Here is a 19,357-nt window from a genome sequence, read left to right on the forward strand (position 1 = left end):
AAACGGAAATGCTCTGCGAGATTGTTTTAACTTTTGAATCAACAGATCTCCATACTTCAGATTTTGGTTCCAAATTTTAAACTAGTTAACAAAGTGTAGAAAAAAAGAAATATACTTCAAATTATCAAAGTAAGTTTTATTATGGATGTTTGTTGTGATACAACTTAATTGTTTGTAATATTTAACCAACTCCGGGTCTCTCGCAAGAAAAAGCTTGTTTTTGTATATTTTAAGCATAATATCAGTACCAAAAATTTAAATCTTTAAATTACCATTCTTGAGATAAGATTCATGAAGTTATTTCTAATCGCATCATCTTCGCCGTTCTAGATATTGTCATCGGTTTGTTCTCTCATGGTACCAAAATAATACAATAAAAAATAGTTACCCCTAATTTAATTGGGTCGGAAATCGCTGACCGAAACGATATATATCAAGGTATCTTTCTGTAAAGCATTTGCAACCATTTTCGTCTGAGGTCGAGTTTCCTGCTTTTGGAGGACCTTGCTGGATAATTTCACTTCAAAGGTACCAGTAACATTTTCTTTTATTCTGATCTATGTCTCTCAGTTGTGCCTCATGTTTTACGGAAGTGTTAGCTTGCAGTATGCGGTAGAAGAGATTTCAACGTAACGCAGTTAAGTCAGTGAAATTGTCGGCTCTCCTGCGAAGTATGTTTTTAAAGATAGGTGATGTGAATGACAAGAAGCAAGTTACGGTAGAATAAACTAATTTGCCCTTGTTTAGCTTATTCATGATTTGACACAATTATTGCATTGTTTTTGGGAAAAACAGAGAAAGCTTTCTTTATAAGCAACAAAACTAAATGGTATATCCTTTTAATATTTTCTACATTTTTACTTCAAGATGATTACAAACATTCAGTAACATTACGAAACCTCGCTTTTAAAGATTATTTTTTTAAAAAAATACAGTGCGCTAAAAAAAAGGTTGCTGAACTTGGATTAGAGTCTTGAATCGACTTGAGAAAAATATGGATACAAACTCTTAACAAATAACTTCGAATTGCTTTGTGTCGATAATCAAACGTTTCAAGCCTGACTCTTTAACGCGCGCTACATCCGTTGCCAAATTTTATGTCTATTATTAATTTAGAACAACACGACAGGGAGAACATACTGATGTGGTCAGTAGTATCTACAGGAAAGCAAAATCTATATTGTTATGGTGTCTAACAAACATTCCGCAAATATTCCCAGTTTTTTTTCCTCAGCTGGGTGCACCATAAACATTGTGGATCGGTCCGATAGTCGAGCTGTTTTTCAGTGCCGAAGGAAATATTGGATTCTGTAAGTCATTGGCCTTCCGTTCTAATTATCACTGAAATTTACAATATAATTGTGTGGCGCCATCGAAGATTTTTTATCAACAGCTTTAAAAGGTGGTTCCAAATTCGAACACCCTTTCCTTTTCCCTGGGGCTCATCAACCGAATTTACAAGTAGAGCGCAAGTATATAGCTAAGAATTAGGGCTCTGTAAACCTTTTTTACCGTTGTCCGTTCAACCTGTTTTCAAAGAGGTTATCAGACAGCTAATATTGAAAATTTGAACGGGCTGGTTTGTTTGAAGACCTAGAGAGAACTTATCACGGGCTTTTATTTGTATCTTAAACCATATCACTCTAAAGATCTCATTAATAAGTCTCCTCACTGACTGCCACATTATTCTTATGATCTAAGTTCAAACAATTCGGTGTTGCATCAACCAATAACCCATCATCTCATCACTTTTCTGCTTGATATGGTATGAATATTGCAAGGATAACTTCTGTCATAATCACTTATGGGAGTTTAAGAGTTAAGAGGAGTACAAAAACACCGTAGGGAGAGATATGAAAAGATTAGCGATGGAATTGTTGTAAAAGCCATATTGTGGCCAAGGCAAGAGATTATGAAGAGTTTATAATCTCTTGAGCCAGGTTAATACTGAAGCCTTTTGCCAAAGTCGGTTTATACCAGACCTGTACATGTATTTGGCACTGGGGTTGCATGATTTCAAGAAACAGAAGAACCATGATTTTCGCAGAACGTAAAGATTCGTAGATGAACACTACTGAAGGTAAAAAACTTCGTGGCCATTTGGAAACTTGAGAACTCAGATCTTTCTCGAAAAAGTGGGAGTTCAAAATCACGACAAAAGTTTATTTATTGGTGGCGGAGTATCGATTGACAAAGAAGTGTATTTGCATTCATTATGAAAATAAACTGTAAAAAAAGCTTAAACAGCTAAAAGAGGCCGAACTGTCACAAACACATAAAACAACTTTCTGATGCAAGAGAACTCACCCAAGGTATATGATGACTATATTTGAAAGAACGTAGTTCTTGTCAGGAGATTTCGATCGAAAATGTCTTAATATCTAAATGCAACTTGAGTGACCGGAGTTCTCTTGAAGAAACAGCACTTCATTCTAATGAAATTCAAACAAGCTGCTCTTGTGAGACTAATGACTTTTAATGACAAAACTTCTGCTGAGGCAGTAAGTTTGAAAATCGCGAATATTTCGCCCTTAGTATAGAATATTTCGTGTAGTTTAAAAAAAATGAGCTATATACAATGCAAATATTTGTTAAAAAGTAAAAACTATTTATGAATTAAGGGGGTAAGTTTCTAAAGAAACTATGGTGCTGCGTCGGTGGGAGAGCATAACAGGTTAATTTACTGATTATCAACTGAGTTGATGACGTAAATTGGCCACCGCAAAGAGTTTAAAAACTGATGTTTCGAGCGTTAGCCCTTCGTCAGAGCGAAGGCGTCAGCTATTAAATTTTTTACGGTGGCATGGCCAATTTACACCATAAACTAACTTGATGATACCAAATTACCCTGTTTTCGACACTAGGTCATAATCAGCCTCTTAAGGTAATTATCATCATCGTGATGATTGCCTACTGTTAAAGACATTTGGTTTTTACTATTTGAATATATTTTCGCCCATCAATATATATTTCGTTGGCGGTTTTTTTTGTAGTCAAATGCCGGCATTATGCGTAGAGTTTACAATAAAAGCAAAGTTACTTTGTAGTTTAGATTTTCCGATCCAAAGTAGGCAAACAGTGCAATAATCTGAAGTGCGGTTAGATCGCTTAATTAGCATCTTAAAAGAAGCGTTTACGTAAAGGAAATGGTAGATAAAGTCGAATTGAACAAGCTTGATCAAGAATATACATTTTTCTAAATTCCTGAGCGATATTTAAGATGATGATTTGTTTCTTAGAATTCAAGAAGGAAAGAGACATCTTGAAGCCCCGACCAAAAATTAATAATCCTACATATTTCAGCGATTTTATGATTTCCGCGCTGTACAAATAATTGGTATGGTAAATTGTAATGATAGAAAAGGTGACATACTTGCTTTAGGCAAAGTTATTGCATACATACAACTTATGCTCTGTATCGCGTTTCGCCCCCTCTCAACTGAACTGAGTTCATTGAAATTCAAGGTTTTTTTCTTCCTTAGACGATATCAGTTGGAAAAACCAAGATGTACAAAACTGGAAAAGAAACAGTTTAAAACATTTTTACTGTAAGAAAATGCCTGTTTACATCCCTAGGGTAATCTTCACTATGCGACAGATCCTTTACGTCGGTTGCTTTTGTTTCCAACCATCACTGACGAAACTGACAAAGTCATTTGTTAGGTATTACGTAACACCTTTTTAGAAAAGCTAATTTGAACAAGTCCGTTAGCAACATTGAGTGCGGTTAGATGTGTTTTCTTAGCTAAACAAACACAGATTTGGATATATTAAGAACATTACTTCGTGTTCTCGCAAAGAGCGCGCTTATCTCTTGCTAAAGCAAACGGTTTATTGAAGCGTACTGAAAGACAAGTTTTGCAGGTAAGAGACGTCGAGTGTTGTTTTTCGCAATAATTACAGGTGCATTTTACAGATGGAGCGGAATAAATTTAAATTTAGTTCATACATTGTTTCGTGTTGCCGCAGAGCGCATTCAGGTTACGAACTGACACAGACCGTTCGATTGGAATATTAGTTTCCTAGGGAAAAGAGATTTTTGAGTTTCATAACAACTTAAGCCCAGTTAACATACATGTACAGTGCAACAAAAAGTACCAAAGTGGATATGCATGCTCATTGTTCCGTGTTTACACGTTTAGAAATCGCGTGCATTCTAACGATAAGGTGATCGTTAAAGCAAATAGTTAACATGTTTCATGAGTGAAAAAAATTGTTTGACTGACTGTCAACAATTTTGAGAACAGTTCGTAAAGCAAAAGCAAAATACAAGCGCCGAATTTGATAAATACGGGTTCATCGTTGCGTGTTCGTGGAGAACACGCCTGACGGATTAGCAAATGAAACAAACTATTTAAGTGAACAAAAAAATAATTTTGTAGATAAGAAAGCTATTTGCCAAATTTTTGAAATGATTTCCGGAACAGTTCATGTACAGTTTCAAGTAGAGAGAGAGGCAGTTCCCTAAACACGAAACAAAACGATTGCTCTTTCATTAGTTTGCCTGGAAAGAGGCTTTCACTTCTTTCTGTTGTTTTTCCTTTTGTTTGCTGCTCGTTTTTACTACAAATTTGTGTGGTTGTTTTGAAAAATTGGTTATTTATTTTTTCATTCTGAACAAAAGGGCCAATATAAACTAGTATAGCCCCAAGGATGCCACTTATTTTAGCCTGGTCTTGAATAAATGCATCGCAGGAGCCCCTTCTTTCGCTGAGGACATGTTCTCTGAGTGCGTTTTGTTGTGTTTGTCTCTGAGTTTGATTGTAAAATCGACATTGACTGTGCCTTCGCTTTAGAAACGAAGCAGCCGTTTACGCTGCACATGCAAGCGCCTCAGTTAGCTACAATGTGAATACATACCAAGATCTTAACTTTAAACCAGTAATGTAAATAGAAAAGGTAATGAAAAAGAAAATTTTTTATATACTTTGATCAAAAGTCCATCTTTCAGCATAGTGATAATTTTGACGAAATTGGAAATTACTTGTAGAGAACACAGCTGTGATTTTCCAAAAAGTTGGTTCGAAAACTTTTCGTCAAAATACACAGCCACCTTAGAGGCTACATAGAAAAAAAGAATAACCTTTTTTTAGGAAGACTGATTTGTCTTAAAGCGCTGCAGGCAGTTATAAATTGAAAATTAGTTGTAGATAACACAGCTGTGATGATACAGTTTCTCTTGTTGTGTTTATGAAAATCAAATAGCGCCTCTCAGGAGCCTACTGTTGTTAAATGTGAGTGAAAATAGTCGGTTGACCGAAGATGTTTTCCAAAAAGTTGGTTTGAAAACTTTTCCAATCTGTATGAAAAAAGTATTTTTAACTGATGAACATATCGAATGGCAAAAACCCTCTCACTACGCTAATGTTTTATGACGTACTGAATCGAGTATGAGGAAAAAACGTAAGGCTTCTTGAAAATTGTTGCTTTTTGTATGTATTTTCTTGTTAAATGGATCGTCAAAATACACAGCCACCTTAGAGGCTACATAGGAAAAAAGAATAACCTTTTTTTAGGAAGACTGATTTGTCTTAAAGCGCTGCAGGCAGTTATAAATCTCATTTAATACAACAATAGTAACACAGGTTAAGTCTTCATTAGCACAAAATACAAATTGCAACTTAAGTTAGAGTGCTATTGTTTTACATGTAAATACAAGAAAAGCGGCTGCGTTCTTCCTCTAAAATTCCCACCCTCAATAATCGTCAGCCCACACCACAAACAAGGAGTTAAATAAATTCTCTTATCCATTCTGGCATCACAACTTTAACAAAAGAAATAACCTTTAAAATTTTCCAAACTTTTTTCACCTGTAAGATTTTCAAAAGACATTTTCAGCAAAATCACCTTAAAGTTGATAAAAGTTAGATCGCTGACATTTGTTTTTCTTAATAGGCCACCGTGTTAAATTGTTTGCAAATTGCAGTATATACACAGTGACAACATAATTCAAAATTAATATTAATATAATATATTTTTTTAAGAATCTCATTTGTCTCGGATAAAAATAAATTGATATAGGTTCTTAATAATCTGTGATGTTTACAATAATGCTGTAAGTTAGCTTTTAGAAAATGCATCACTTGGCAGTGAGGTGCATAAAACAACTTTGGAGGATGAGATAAAAATGTTTTTAAAAAATTAATTTTGGACGAAAACAGGCATAAATGTTTCTTTCATACTGATTGGCATTTAACTAAATTTACAAGAAACAAATTTAAATTTCAGGATTTAACAACGGATTTTCTCAGGCCTGTGATATGACGAAAATGACTGTTAGGTAATTTGTCTAACAATGTACCGCATTATGCTGATAATAATGATGTCATTTTCAAATCTTGTTTACTACAACTACAATATAAAACAACTGATATGTGGATCTTAATTTTTATCAGAGTGAGGCAATCAAATAAAGTTGGCCAGATATCTTGAATTATTAAAATAGTTTAGAAATTTAACAACATGTTGTTCTTTAAATAAAACCGAATGTGTAAGTGGTTATACCTCACTAGAGTTGAGAGTTTTCATTGATCTACCTGGGACAGCTTTCAATTGTGAACGATTTAACGAAGAAGTACTTTCCAGATATATAAAAAAAAAAAAATTAAGTTTCATTAGGGAACTGTAGGAGAGCTTGTCTCGAATTCATTTCTTTTTTTTTAACTCTCAGTATGAAAAGTAAACTTTTAGAAACAATCCAATCTGGAGAACTAAATTAAACTTAATAAGATATAACTGTCACGACTAGTATACTGTTTATATTATGTCTTATTGTAATTGTTTGTCAGTGAGAGCTCAGAGGTAACGGCTGGTCAAGAAGGCAAGATTCACACCTTTAAGACGATAGAAAACTGTCGGTTTCATTTCCAAAAAAAACATTCTCATCGACTTTAAGTTGGTCATTTAACCCTAAATATCATCATAATTTTGCTTTTTCCGTGATAACGGCTCTCCTTTAAGAGCAGTTTTCGTCGACCGATCGTTAGAGACGAGAAGGAAATATTACAATTTCATCATAATACTCACTCATGTAAAACCTGCGTCAGTTTCACTTGATTGTTTTAAAATAATACTATTCTCATTAAAAACGATAACAGTTTGAAGCCAGTATACGTATGGATATATGAACGAAATTTAGATCTGATTAATGAAAGATTTATTGAATAAAAACTTATATAAGGCGGACAATTTCGTTGAGCTCGCGATGAAGCTGAATCCACATCCTTCCCTTAACAAGAAAACTGGTGCGGTAAGCTTTATAGAAGCAATTCTTATATAATACCGTTAAAAGCAGCTACAATTTTAGATCCAAGAGAAGCTGGTATTTTATATTTTATTGAAATACTTTAGAACCTTGAAGATGAAGAGAGTTTAACTGTGAAAAGATATGATGAGTTATCTGATAGAACTGAAGGAAATGTGAATTTCTCTTAGCAGGTGAAATATGAGTATTGTATAAAATGTCAAAAAAAAAAACTTTATCACCACGGTCTTTTCCTCATTCCTCGAACCTAAATGATCACAACACAAACGATCGAGAGATTCCTCTCATATCGCGGGTCAATTTTCAAGTTTGATAACCTTAGCGTCTTAAAGTAGTAATAAGTCTTGCAATAGTTGCACCCTAACGCTCACTGATTCAAATACACCATCTCCTGTGTGTGGCATAACTATTTCAAGGCCGAAGGTCGACTGTGTCGAGGCATGCTCACGTAGGACCAGAAAAGTTTGAGAACTATAAAAATTGAAACAGGATTAATTTCAAATTTTGTCGAAATTCTTTTAGAATATTAAACAGTTCAACCTCTTTTTTTCTTTAGTTTTGTCCTACACAACACAGGACACAAGTTCCAGTAGAGTCATTTAGCCCTTAAGAAATCAAACCGAGTCAAACTTGTTATACTAGATAAGAGCTGAGTGTCTTTTGTTTTTTCTTATCTACAGTTAATCCCTGAGCGATGTACAACTTACTTCTTGGCCTGTTTCTGATCACATTCCAAGTGGGTTGCTATGGCGCCCCGGGGCCAAGGATGAACGGAAAACAAGTTGTAAAAAGAGCAGGTAAGTGGAAAGTACACTAAACATATGCAAGAATAACTCTCTCCATACAATTTTTTAAGTGAGTCTCTTACTGAGTAATTTTCATGGCCATTACGATTTTCAAGTCATAACCTGTGAAATTTCTGGTTGTTTTGAAGATAGTACCATTGTAATCTCTTCCTGTATTTCCGAAATGTGGGATATTTTGAACCATTTTAATTGGTCTTCATCAGGTTTTGTGATAAAAGGATTACACTGTATTTGAATTTTCAGTTTGCACCGAAGATCAGCTGGACAAAAATCCAGGATGTCTCTACTGGAAACAGAGTGGGTACTGTGATTATGAGAACGTGAAGGCGAGGTGCCAAGAGAGCTGTGGCTTTTGTGATCGTAAGTGAAACCTAATTAAATCTTCATTTAATCCCTAAGATTGAATAGCGTCAAATTTCCCCACACAATATCACTTCAGTATCAAACATTAAGGTTAGGGGAATGAAGGAAAAGATCACCAGCTCAAAAAGCTCATTATGATCGTTAAATGAACGCTCCTTGACGGTAGCATTGGAAATGTCTTAAGAACAGTGTGGAGAATATATGTACACTGATCTTAGGGTGTAAAGGACTAGATGAAGTTGAAAAAAAGGGTGATTCCAATATATAAGTTTCATATTCAAACAAGGATTTAGGTTAATTTTTGCTGAGCTGTTACTGCTAGCCTCTCAGAATCCTTACCTTATTATAGTCTCATCCGTGGTCGGTTATATACCCCATCTTAATCACTTTTTTACCACAAATTTTCTCATTTGTAAATCCCCACCTAACGTAGTTTTGTTACTCCCAAAATCTAGAAAATGTGCAACTCCATTCTAGCCTTGAACTCCATTGAAAATTGAACCCTATTAGGGGTCAAATTAGTGATGAAAATGCGACCTCCCCATTAGCCTATTTCTGGAAGGAACCCCCCCCTCCTCCACAGTGATATCTCTCCATTCAACAGTAACGTAGTTATTGACTAAGACAGATCACAGACTTATAAAGATAGGTGTCGAAATAAGACAGAGACCTTGAACTAATCGACTTTTTTTCTTTTTTCAGCGCCACCTCCACAACGTAAGATCAAATAGAATCTTGTTAAATATTCAAACCGCATTTGTTGTAAACAAAATATAACTCAAGGTCCTTCATAGCTTAGCTGTTTGGACTTCTCAAGCGACACGCTCCCTTCTTCACAAAGAATGCTGGAAAACTACCCAGCCTTCCATTTATTTGGAGTTCGTGTTTACAATATATATTCTCTCATATTTATTATTTAAGCTTCTAGTTTTGCTGCAATAATGCTTCAGCATCATATGGGCATAGCATCGATCGCATACATAGCGGGCGCAAAAGGTGAAACAGCACAAAGAGAACCACTCTAAAACCATACAAAAAATGTGAGGCAGTTGAAACTTCGTTTGTCAAAACATCAAGCTTTAAAAACGGTAGAAAAAATTACGTTTGAATTGTGCAGAGAGGCCATCTTGTCGATCTGCTTTCCATCAGTGTTTTTGCCTCGTTTTATATAATAGTACCGTCACTTACATTGAGCCTTTTGTTTCCTTAATATGGTAAAATGGCGTAATAGAATAATATTAATATTTCCTTTTCCTCTGATAATATGAGAAGCATTCACTCGACAATTTCACAACTTAATTTTGAACCAGGTTCTATAGATCTCTTGTTGTTTGGATGATTTTCTTTATAAGTGATCTTTTTTAAAATTTTGTTTCATTTCCGTTTTCGTTTCAGCCGGTTTTGAAATTCTTAGGATCATTTGAATTTCCGTGTTTATAGCGTGTATAAATATCATTCATTAGAATATGGAACATACATAATGTTAAATAATAAGAGAGTTACCGTGTCGTTTTTACTTTTTTTCATAATGCATATTCTCCACAGCGTGCAAAGCAAATGAGAACGATAAGAAAAACGGATGTAAAAGTTGGAAAAATCAAGGGTTATGTAAGAAAGGCCAATATCACCAGTTTATGAAAGAAAACTGCTATGTTACGTGTGGATATTGTATAGGTAAGTGACATTCCTCATTTGCTTCATATAGAAATTTTCCCGAGATTGGTTCCTAAAACGTATAAACGAAATCAACTTTATCTAAGAGTGAACATGGTCATGTCAGGGACAACCATGAAGACGTAAAAAGCGGACAACCAATTTGCTATTGGTTCTGTTTTCAATTGCTGGAGAGACAACCGTGAATTTCCTGACAACTTCGCGAACCAATTACACATCGAAGGATAGGTAAACCAATGTTATCGCAGATTACCTTCCTTTTTCTTTATTACGTTTCCAAGAGGCCGATTACTTCGCAATTTAATTTTTCACGTCAAGGAAAACATTACTATTGAAACCACGGTTTCTAAGAGAAACTTTTGCAAAACATTGAAACGACTTGTTTACATAAATGACTTCCGAGATTCGTGTAATTTTCTCAAACTTTTGCAAACTCAAAGAGGAGTGTCTGAAAAAAGTGTGTTATAAACCAATTATTGAAGTCAGGTTTTTGCATGGAATTATGAATCATTAAACCTCGTGTCTCTGTTATCTGCCTCAGCCTTGGGCTTCGGTAGATAAGTCAGACCTTGGCAATGATAATTCATGATATCATGTTCAACCTCATCCAATAATTTTTTGATGTTGAAATATGATAGAGATCTTAAATTAATCAACATTTTTTCTTGTTTCAGCGCCTCCAACGTCACCTCCAAGAGCTAGTAAGAAAAGATTACAACTGGTTAAAGTCCTAGACCGTATATATGTAAAAGAAAGCGTAACGCACTTTTCCTCACAACCGTTGTTTGAATCGTCAAGCAACACTTTCCCATTGCATTAAAAGGCTGCTGAAATTTCCTGCCCCTCCTTTTTTCGTGATCTGCGCTGCCTTTGCTTGGTTTGTGATGCAACAGGCTTTATTTAGAATTTCAGACCAGAATTCCCATCCCTTTCATAATATCCAACATTCAATAACTGATGCTGGCAAAAATAACTAAACACGATAACACTTGGCAAGAGGCTTATGAAATATTAGACTTATTACTCAATTGTCTTATTTGATATAGGGGAAGTTTTTAAAATCTATTATTAAATTGAATTAAAAGGAGAGAAGATTCAGAAGATTAAACCACCAATGTAGGAAAATGGTAACGAGCTACAATAAATAAGGCCTATCAAAACTGATAAGTGAATCCATACACATATTTTATTGTTCCTACGCTAAGCTTTGTCGTTTAACATTTTTTCTTAATTTGTGTTTCAGCGCCAGCCCCACAAGGTAAGTTTTATCCAGCCAGTCACTGTGGTATGTAGAGAAAAAGACAAACCGACTGGCAAATAGAAAGATAGACCGACAGACAGACAGACTGACAGAAAAGATTGAATGACAGGAAGACTGACAGGCAGACTGACAGGAAGACTGATAGGCAGCTGACAGACAAACTAATCGACAGATAGGCTGACGGAGAGACAGACAGACAGAATGACAGATAGACTGACAGAATGATGGATAGACTGACAAAAAGACATACAGACAGATAGACAGATCGACAAACAGACAGACTGACGGTTAGACTGACGAACAGACTGACAGATAGACCAACAGAGAGACGGGCAGACAGACAGACAGACAGACTGACAGCCTGATAGACTGACAGGCAGACAGACAGACAGGCAGACAAAGTGACTGACAAATAGACTGACAGACTGACAAAAAAACTGACAGACAGACTGACAGACCGATAGACAGACAGACAACCAGATAGACTGGCAGTCTGACAGGCAGACAGCCTGACAAGCACACGGACAAACATTTGATAGAAAGCAAAAATAAAGATCGTGACTAAAATACCACATGAGTCCTATGAGTGACATACAGGTAACATATGACTGAATGAGAGTAACGTTCGAATACATACGGAAATTACTGATTTTTTGAATTGCATGAAGAGCCATTTTCTCCCTGTCTTGGACTGATAATGCGAACGCACTCTTATGTGTCACTCTTCGTACTTGTATGGTGCTTTTTTTTCATGATCGTAAATAAACGCACAGAGATAGGTGTAGAGGTAGACAAACGGACACGGAGAAAAACACTGTTCATTTACAGACGTACTAACACAGAGCTGCGCACTATCCCAGCAGAGAAAATTAGCAAACATCAGTCCTAATCGTGTTCATTAAACACTTTTGCTCGAGAATGAGCCAAAAGAGGATTGGAGAGAGAAATAGAAAAGAAAATTGATTGATGCCTTAAAAGTTGTGATTGTTACTTATCTCACGATGCAGACACTATATTGAAGATGGTAACATTATGAGACAAAAAACGATAGGTTAAAATAAAACTTTGATTTTCACCTCACTTTCCAGTGTACGATAGACAATGACATTTACTTCAAGTTTTAAGGTGAAAACCTGACAGAAAATGTGCTTTCAGCATTGCTTTTGCTAGTAAATTTAACAATGTCTTGTATCAAAGTAACCATAGCACATAGTCTCGTAATTTGTTCCGCCACGATATTATAAAAAGTTTTTTAATCTCTTGTGTCCGCATAACTCTGCATAACCACTACTGATTAGTGTTGATAATTCCCACGCACATTTTCAGAGACTTTGACGTCTTTGATCATTTTCAATATGGTTTTCGAATCATTTTTGTTTTTGTTTGCTCATGTAGTGGACCCTGATGCCTGCCTGAAAGCCCATAATGAAAAACGAGCACTTCACCCTGGAACTCCAATGCTGGTCTGGGATGATACACTGGCTCAACATGCTAAAACCTGGGCTGATCACCTGGCTTCCAAGGGAACGCTGGAGCACGCAGAAAACACTGGAGAAGGAGAAAACCTTTATTATTTTGGGACTTCGGGCTCATATGTGGCGACATGTGATGATGCAGTGCAGGCTTGGTAAGTAACTTTCCGTTTAATGAACCCCACTGGATTGGAACTCTATTTACAGTCCTCCCTCGCGCCAATATAGCGAAATATTATCGTCAGTTAATATTGACTTCGTAGTGAATATATCTTTGACGAATGGTTAACTGCAACAGATTATTTTTAGTCCGGATATTACTGATAAAAATGTTGCTTCTTCTTAGTAAATTTTAAAGGTGATGACATCAGATGAAATTATCGGATTATGGATGTTGTTTTTATCTACAATCAAATTATCTTATCGATTTACATTCAAAGAAATGAATATTAGCCATAACGTAGAATCCCTCATCAAATCTTGTGCTCTTTCTTCTCGCTCTATGTCTTTCTGGACTCCGTTTTTCGCTTAAGCTGCCTATGAAAATTAGGCTTCTGTGTTGATCTTGCAATCACAGGTACGATGAAATCAAGGACTATGATTACCAAAACCCTGTTTTCAGTCTTAGTCTGCCATTTCACCGCGGTAAGTTGTGTTTGTTCTCAGCTGTGGGTACTCAGTTGTCAAATAGCATGCTGATTCAAACACGAAGTTGGTTTTGAGTGAGTCCAAATGGTTGTTTACGTTGCTTTTCTACAACGATCACAGATAATGCCATTAGTTATATCCAATGATGTTATTTTCCAGTTTCTCTATTTTTGGTAAGAAGAAAGTGGTCTTTTTATCTATGTACTTCAAATGTATGTGTGTATTAAATTTATTTACAAAGGACGACGACAACCAGTTAAAAAATGAAAAACTTGCGGCCTTCAAGTTGACAATGTCACAATTTAAATGTCTAAAGATAACTCTAGGGAAATTGGTGCCTAAATATGAAAAAAAAAACCGGTTAACCAAAATCAAAGTTTTCCCTTTTAAAACTCTACACACTTTGACATTTCCTAAAATATTAAATGCATAAAAATCAGTGAGGCTTATTATTAAATTAATTACACCTTTACTCTTTTTCCTTTTTTTTTTTAATTAGGAAATTACAAAATTTTGTCTGAAATTAACCAACTTTGCGTCACTGAAATTAATTTTGCAGGTGGTTTGGAAAAGCACCACTCGTGTGGGAGCGGCTCTTGTGAAAGTAGTGGATGACGGATACACCAAGACTTACGTCGTGGCGCGCTACTTACCACAAGGAAATATGAAAGGACGCTTCGCGGAGAACGTGCTGCCTTTGGCCTCATAGGTTAAGTCTTCATTTATGTGTAAGTACCAATTGTAGCGCCTCATTACACTCGTAAATTTAAACGGATATGGTAAGTCTGTAAGTCTCTAACCAAGCAGTCCACCCAGGCGGAGCTTATCCCGGTTTCCATGTAGCATGGAACGACTGGGAGTATTTCTTCTCCCCCCCTGGAGGAAGTACTGGTCCATCGCAAGGTTACCCACCAACATTTCATCAGGCTTCCCTGACAATTTTCCGGTCCCCATTCATACTCCGGGAGGGAGAGAGGCATGGTGAGTGGAAAGGGTCTTACTCATTAACACATCACATTGACGCAGCCAGGTCTCGAACCCAGACCTCTCCACCCATAGTCCAGTGCACTGACCATTTGTCCACTGTATCTCGCAGTATCGGAAAACTGTCAGGGAAATCTGATGAAACATTTTAGGGTAACCTAGTTATGAACTAATGTCACTAACAAAAGGATTAAAATACTCTGTGTCATTTCATGCCACAAAAATCGGGACTAGCATCTTTATCAGTGTGCGTCACTGAGTCCCATAGGCAGACTTACTGTAAGAGGTAACACACACTGACATAGTCACATAGGGGATGAACATTATATCCGAATGCGCTGGAGCCAAAATGGCTCACCAGATAGAAAACTTCTGTAAACACGAACACATTTTTCTTTAATCGAAGTCAGGTTTGAAGGGTTTAATGATACATTTTCATTAACTAAATAATTGAGAAATGGCAGTAGTCGGTAAGTAAGTAAGTAATTAAGAAAGTGAGTAAAGACATTATTTTAAGAGGGTTACATTGAACAGTAGTAAAACACTGATAAACTCGTTGCCGTCATTGCAATTTATTAAAAAGACCTAAGAAATCGGTATTATAAAATTTCAAAAGCTATATACAGCGCAAGGTTAAAAACTTAAAAATAAATATCTTATCAAAAATGAAAAAGTACAAAAACGTTTCCTGTATCAAAATGACCCCTTGTTACATAAACAGAATTCTAATCACATATTCGGATATCCACAATCGAGAGATAAGATATTCCAGCTTAAAATCGTTTTTACAGTTAGGACAATTAAGCAAAAATCACATTTGAAGTCGAGGAGAAGCTCTCTATTCATTTAAAAATTTCACGTACAAATTGCGCTTAAAACTAGCAACTGATGCCTTCTCCCTAAAGCTGGACTCTATAGTATTCCATTCCCAATTTTCCTAACCGTAAACGTCTGTTACCCCCAGGTTTTCCTGAGTACTTTGTACAAATCGAGGGTAAGCTGGAATATTGAGTCTCTGTTTTTGAATATCCGAATGTGTAACTAGAAGTGTTTCCGTTTATTAACGAATGCTTTGTGAAAGGAAGACAATTAAGGTTATTAAAAATGAATTATCGTAGTACTATCACAGGACGAAATTGCAAGAATCCGTAAACGGAAACGTGGCAGAAACATGTTAAACCGTTCCGGAAACACGACGGATAACCTGTGTTTCCGTTACCGGTTTCGTGACGTTTTCTCGCGTTTCCGTTGCTGCGTATACAACGGAACCGGACCACTTTTACGTAAACATAACGGAAACATGGAGTTGCATGTTTCCGCCACGTTTCAGAAATACGGAAACATGTGATTTCTCATAACTTGTGTAGAAACAGGGGAAAGGGAAGTTTCTGATCGTTACCTATCGGTTGTATTATGGAAGGTAAAAGGAGATCAGGAACGAATCTTTTGTTTACATAATACAACTATTAGAATTGATTTCCTGTTTTATTTTTTCAGAACATAGCTCTATAGTTGAGGAGGTCGAATGGATCTCAAGAGGTGCACCTGGTTTGTCTGTGTCGGATACATAACATTGTAACTTTAGTCTTAGACCTTAAGCGGTACCAATAAAGAATCAACTGATAACACATAAGGACTCCTACAAGTATGCTTCACATGGCCGGTATTTTCGTTCTTCCTATACTGCAGTTACCATTTAATAAGGGAACAGTCACAGTACTGTAATAAAACGCTTGTTGTCCAGGCTGACATCTCAGGTTTTTGAGAATAGCAAGTGTACTATTTTAGGGACCAGTCAGCTCGCCTATCGCCTAGGGAAGGAGGATTTTTTTAGGGAGGGGGGGGGGGGCGGGGGGATCACAAGGTTTGCAAAGGGAAAAATGAACTGCAATTTAAAAGCCAGTGAGGAATATTGTAAAACCTTATGTGGGGATCTGGTAAATTTACCCCCCCCCCGCCCACCCCCCTCGGCGGTAATAATCACCACTCTCTTGAGTGCCTGATATCCAATAAAAGTGAAGACCTCCTGCTTGTCGCAATAAAGTCGGGCATTCTCCTCTCCGAGGTAACCAAACTGAGTTGATAACGAAAACTGGCCACCGTAAAAAGTTTAAGAGCTGAAGTTTCGAGCTCGCCAGAGCGATTCAATCGCTCTGACGAAGGGCGACAACTCTAAACTAGATAAACATAAATTACCCTGTCATACCCTTCCACCGACGCAGCACCACGGTTTCTTTAGAAACTTACTTCCTTTATTACGACTAGAAACCGCTGGTTTTCCAAACGAACTATTTTGAAAGGGTGGTTAACGTGGAGAAGCAGAAGCAGCTAATTGTCACAAAGCTTTTTCCCGACATGTGTAAGAAGCCGCTCCTTGTTTTTCTGTGCTGAACAGAATGCGTGACACTTTATTTCAATTATTACTCTGATTAAGTAGAATCTAAGAATTGAAGCTGAAATTGTCATTGTAAAGTATCTTTTGAGTATTCAAAAGCTGTTTCTTGATGTATAGATAAAAACAAGAGGTTACCTATCCCGGCAACCCCCGCGCTTACGGGTGGAATTCCACCCATCATTTCCGCTAGTCTCGTAGAATATTGCGTTACTTCCGATTCTTTCCAAATTTGGTGTGTATGACGTTGAGATGTTAAACAAATCATGTAGCGAGTTTGGAGGGCGACAGTTGTGTGTACTACACAACACTTATTTCAGTGGTAAAATTTTACCGTCGAAGATGGCCTCATCGTCTAGGCGTGATTTATCTCCGCTGAAATGGCTTTGGAAAAGATATTTGATAATGAAGACTCCGCTGATGTGATAGACAGTGGAGGAGAAAGTGATCTGGACCGGCAGGTGGGAAATGAGAGTGGGGATCGAGGTGAGAAGTCAATAATGGCCATTGCGAAATGATCATTAGCGACTAAATACAGGAATGGCTCCGACCTGTGATTGGATGATAAAAATAGTAAAAGTTAATAAGTTACATCTTAACTCCTCTCTCATGGGTATTGTTAAACGCGTGTCTCGAAGTGGAACAATGAAATATCAATGTGAAAACACCGATGAGTCAAACAAGAAATGACTACTTACATAACGAAGAGAAGGCAAAGTCTATCTTGTTTAGCGAGGTCGTTCAGCGATATTCCGGCGATGAAAAAGTCGCTCGCTGACAAGCTCCGCTGACAAAACTCATTTACTCAGTTTAGGCGGACGACCAGAGAGTGGAGCCATTCGTGTATTTAACCTCAGACAAGAATGGCTCCAACTCCCAACTCATGCGCATATTAATTTTTTTTCGTTCTGGCTAGATAATCTATACACTGAGATGAAAACTGAAAGAGCGATTTATTAAGTTCTTCTTAGGTTGAAGTCTACAGTGCTTTCAAATGAAGCCCTCTTTTATCACTACAGGGCCATGTAGGTTCTAAGTTTTAAAATAATGCAGCAACTGCATGTCAAGTTTGGAAAATGTTTACGTGACGCTGCGACCGATGTTTTTAATGTATAGTATGCTCTGGTAGAGAAATATGGCTTGGCCGCAATCGAGGGAGTTTTTTTCGTAGAAAACTGATTTTTTAGGTTATTGTTCACATGAAGGACAAATCCAATCATCGGGCTCTTCATCTATTTTTTGCACAACATATAAAGGAAGAAAGTCGCGGATTGATTTTGCTTGGTAATTTCTAACAACTCCACTAGACCTAAAAAGGGAAAAAAACAAAACAAACCAAAAAAACGTCTTACCAGTTAAACCAGTGGCAGTAGCTCTCGCACTGAATCGTGTCGAAGTACCTTGACTGTTTTCAGTGATGGAACAAGAAAGAGTACAATGATTTTATAAAACTTGTTCTAAAATTATTGAAGGCTGTTCATCACATGACGCTGTATTGGAACGAGTAAATTTCGTTTACTATTGTATCACACTACTGTTTTAGATAAGGTATTTATACCACTTAAATTTAAGAAAGAATGAGTAGAACATAAACCACATTTTCTGTAAAGTACACGAGCCATCCAAACTTAATTTGCCAACTGCTTTCCAGGAATCATCTGTAAAAAACCGCTTCAATTTTTCAAATTTGAAAATTTTTGGCTAAAACCGTGTCTCCCAAAAATATTTCTCAACTTGCCTAAAAAATTTTCAAAAGAAATTTTCAAAATTTTCACAACTTTACCTATTCCTGCCAAGGCTCATATGGTCATTGGCCCCCGCAATAGCCGCTCACAATAGCTTATAAATGAAGGCGTTTAGTCGTAACTTGTGAAACTCCCTGAAGAAGTTTACGACAATCAGGCGAAACGCGTCAGAGAATAAAGAAGTTTAACAATTGCTCAGTAGTTTAGTTTTAAATTTTTTAAAAATTTTTTTGAAAAAAAATTGTTTAAAAAAACATGAAAACATTATTGAAAAAAAAATTGTTAAACGTTTGAGTCGGAGCTATTCCTGTCAGCGGTGAAATACAGGAATGGCTCCAGTCTCTGGTCGTCCGCCTGAACTGACTAAATGAGTTTAGTCAGCAGAGCTAGTCAGCAGATGACTTTTTCATCGCCGGAATATCGCTGAACGACTTCGCTGAACAAGAAAGGCTGCCTTCCCTTCGCTAGGTAAGTAACCATTTCTTGTTTGACACATCGGTGTTTTCACTCGCATTGATATTTCATTGTTCCGCTTTGATACACGCGGTCAACAATACTCACGAGCAAGGAGTTAAAATATAATTTATCAACTTTTATTATTTTATCATCCAATCACAGGTCGGAGCCATTCCTGTATTTAGTCGCTTATAAATGATCGCCATCGAACATGTTGTCTTGAAAGGCGAAGTTTTACGCCTCAGGTTGCCTTTTTGTGGTTGATTTCTCGCGTAGTTCTTGAAATTTGATT

The 19,357-nt window shown here is 36.7% G+C and overlaps 1 protein-coding gene across 5 annotated transcripts; it reads left to right on the forward strand.

The window, feature by feature from the left end:
- Window positions 1-396: 396 nt before the first annotated feature.
- Window positions 397-16,105, forward strand: LOC131770972 (ectin). 5 transcript variants are annotated; one of them, XM_059086720.2, is made up of 12 exons: window positions 397-528; window positions 1,221-1,310; window positions 7,945-8,061; window positions 8,314-8,430; window positions 9,136-9,150; window positions 9,979-10,107; window positions 10,782-10,808; window positions 11,351-11,365; window positions 12,764-12,995; window positions 13,418-13,485; window positions 14,048-14,197; window positions 15,970-16,105. In XM_059086720.2, exons 3-11 carry the CDS (start codon window positions 7,959-7,961, stop codon window positions 14,101-14,103), a joined length of 762 nt encoding a protein of 253 aa, XP_058942703.2. In that variant the 5' UTR covers window positions 397-528; window positions 1,221-1,310; window positions 7,945-7,958; the 3' UTR covers window positions 14,104-14,197; window positions 15,970-16,105. The 5 variants fall into 5 exon arrangements, with proteins under 5 accessions (XP_058942703.2, XP_066018753.1, XP_058942704.2 ...); XM_059086721.2 differs by having other exon boundaries at window positions 463-528; window positions 1,235-1,310; XM_066162656.1 differs by lacking the exon at window positions 1,221-1,310 and having other exon boundaries at window positions 415-528.
- The last annotated feature ends 3,252 nt before the right edge of the window (window positions 16,106-19,357 follow it).

Source organism: Pocillopora verrucosa, chromosome 2, assembly GCF_036669915.1.
Source record: "Pocillopora verrucosa isolate sample1 chromosome 2, ASM3666991v2, whole genome shotgun sequence".
Classification (NCBI taxonomy): Eukaryota; Metazoa; Cnidaria; class Anthozoa; order Scleractinia; family Pocilloporidae; genus Pocillopora; species Pocillopora verrucosa.

Coding starts and splice junctions, on each gene's coding strand:
- LOC131770972 (XM_059086720.2), top strand. CDS start 7,959: ATGTACAACTTACTTCTTGGCCTGTTTCTGATCACATTCCAAGTGGGT. Junction 8,062..8,313: donor ACAAGTTGTAAAAAGAGCAG/GTAAGTGGAAAG, acceptor TTGAATTTTCAG/TTTGCACCGAAGATCAGCTG. Junction 10,108..10,781: donor TACGTGTGGATATTGTATAG/GTAAGTGACATT, acceptor TTCTTGTTTCAG/CGCCTCCAACGTCACCTCCA.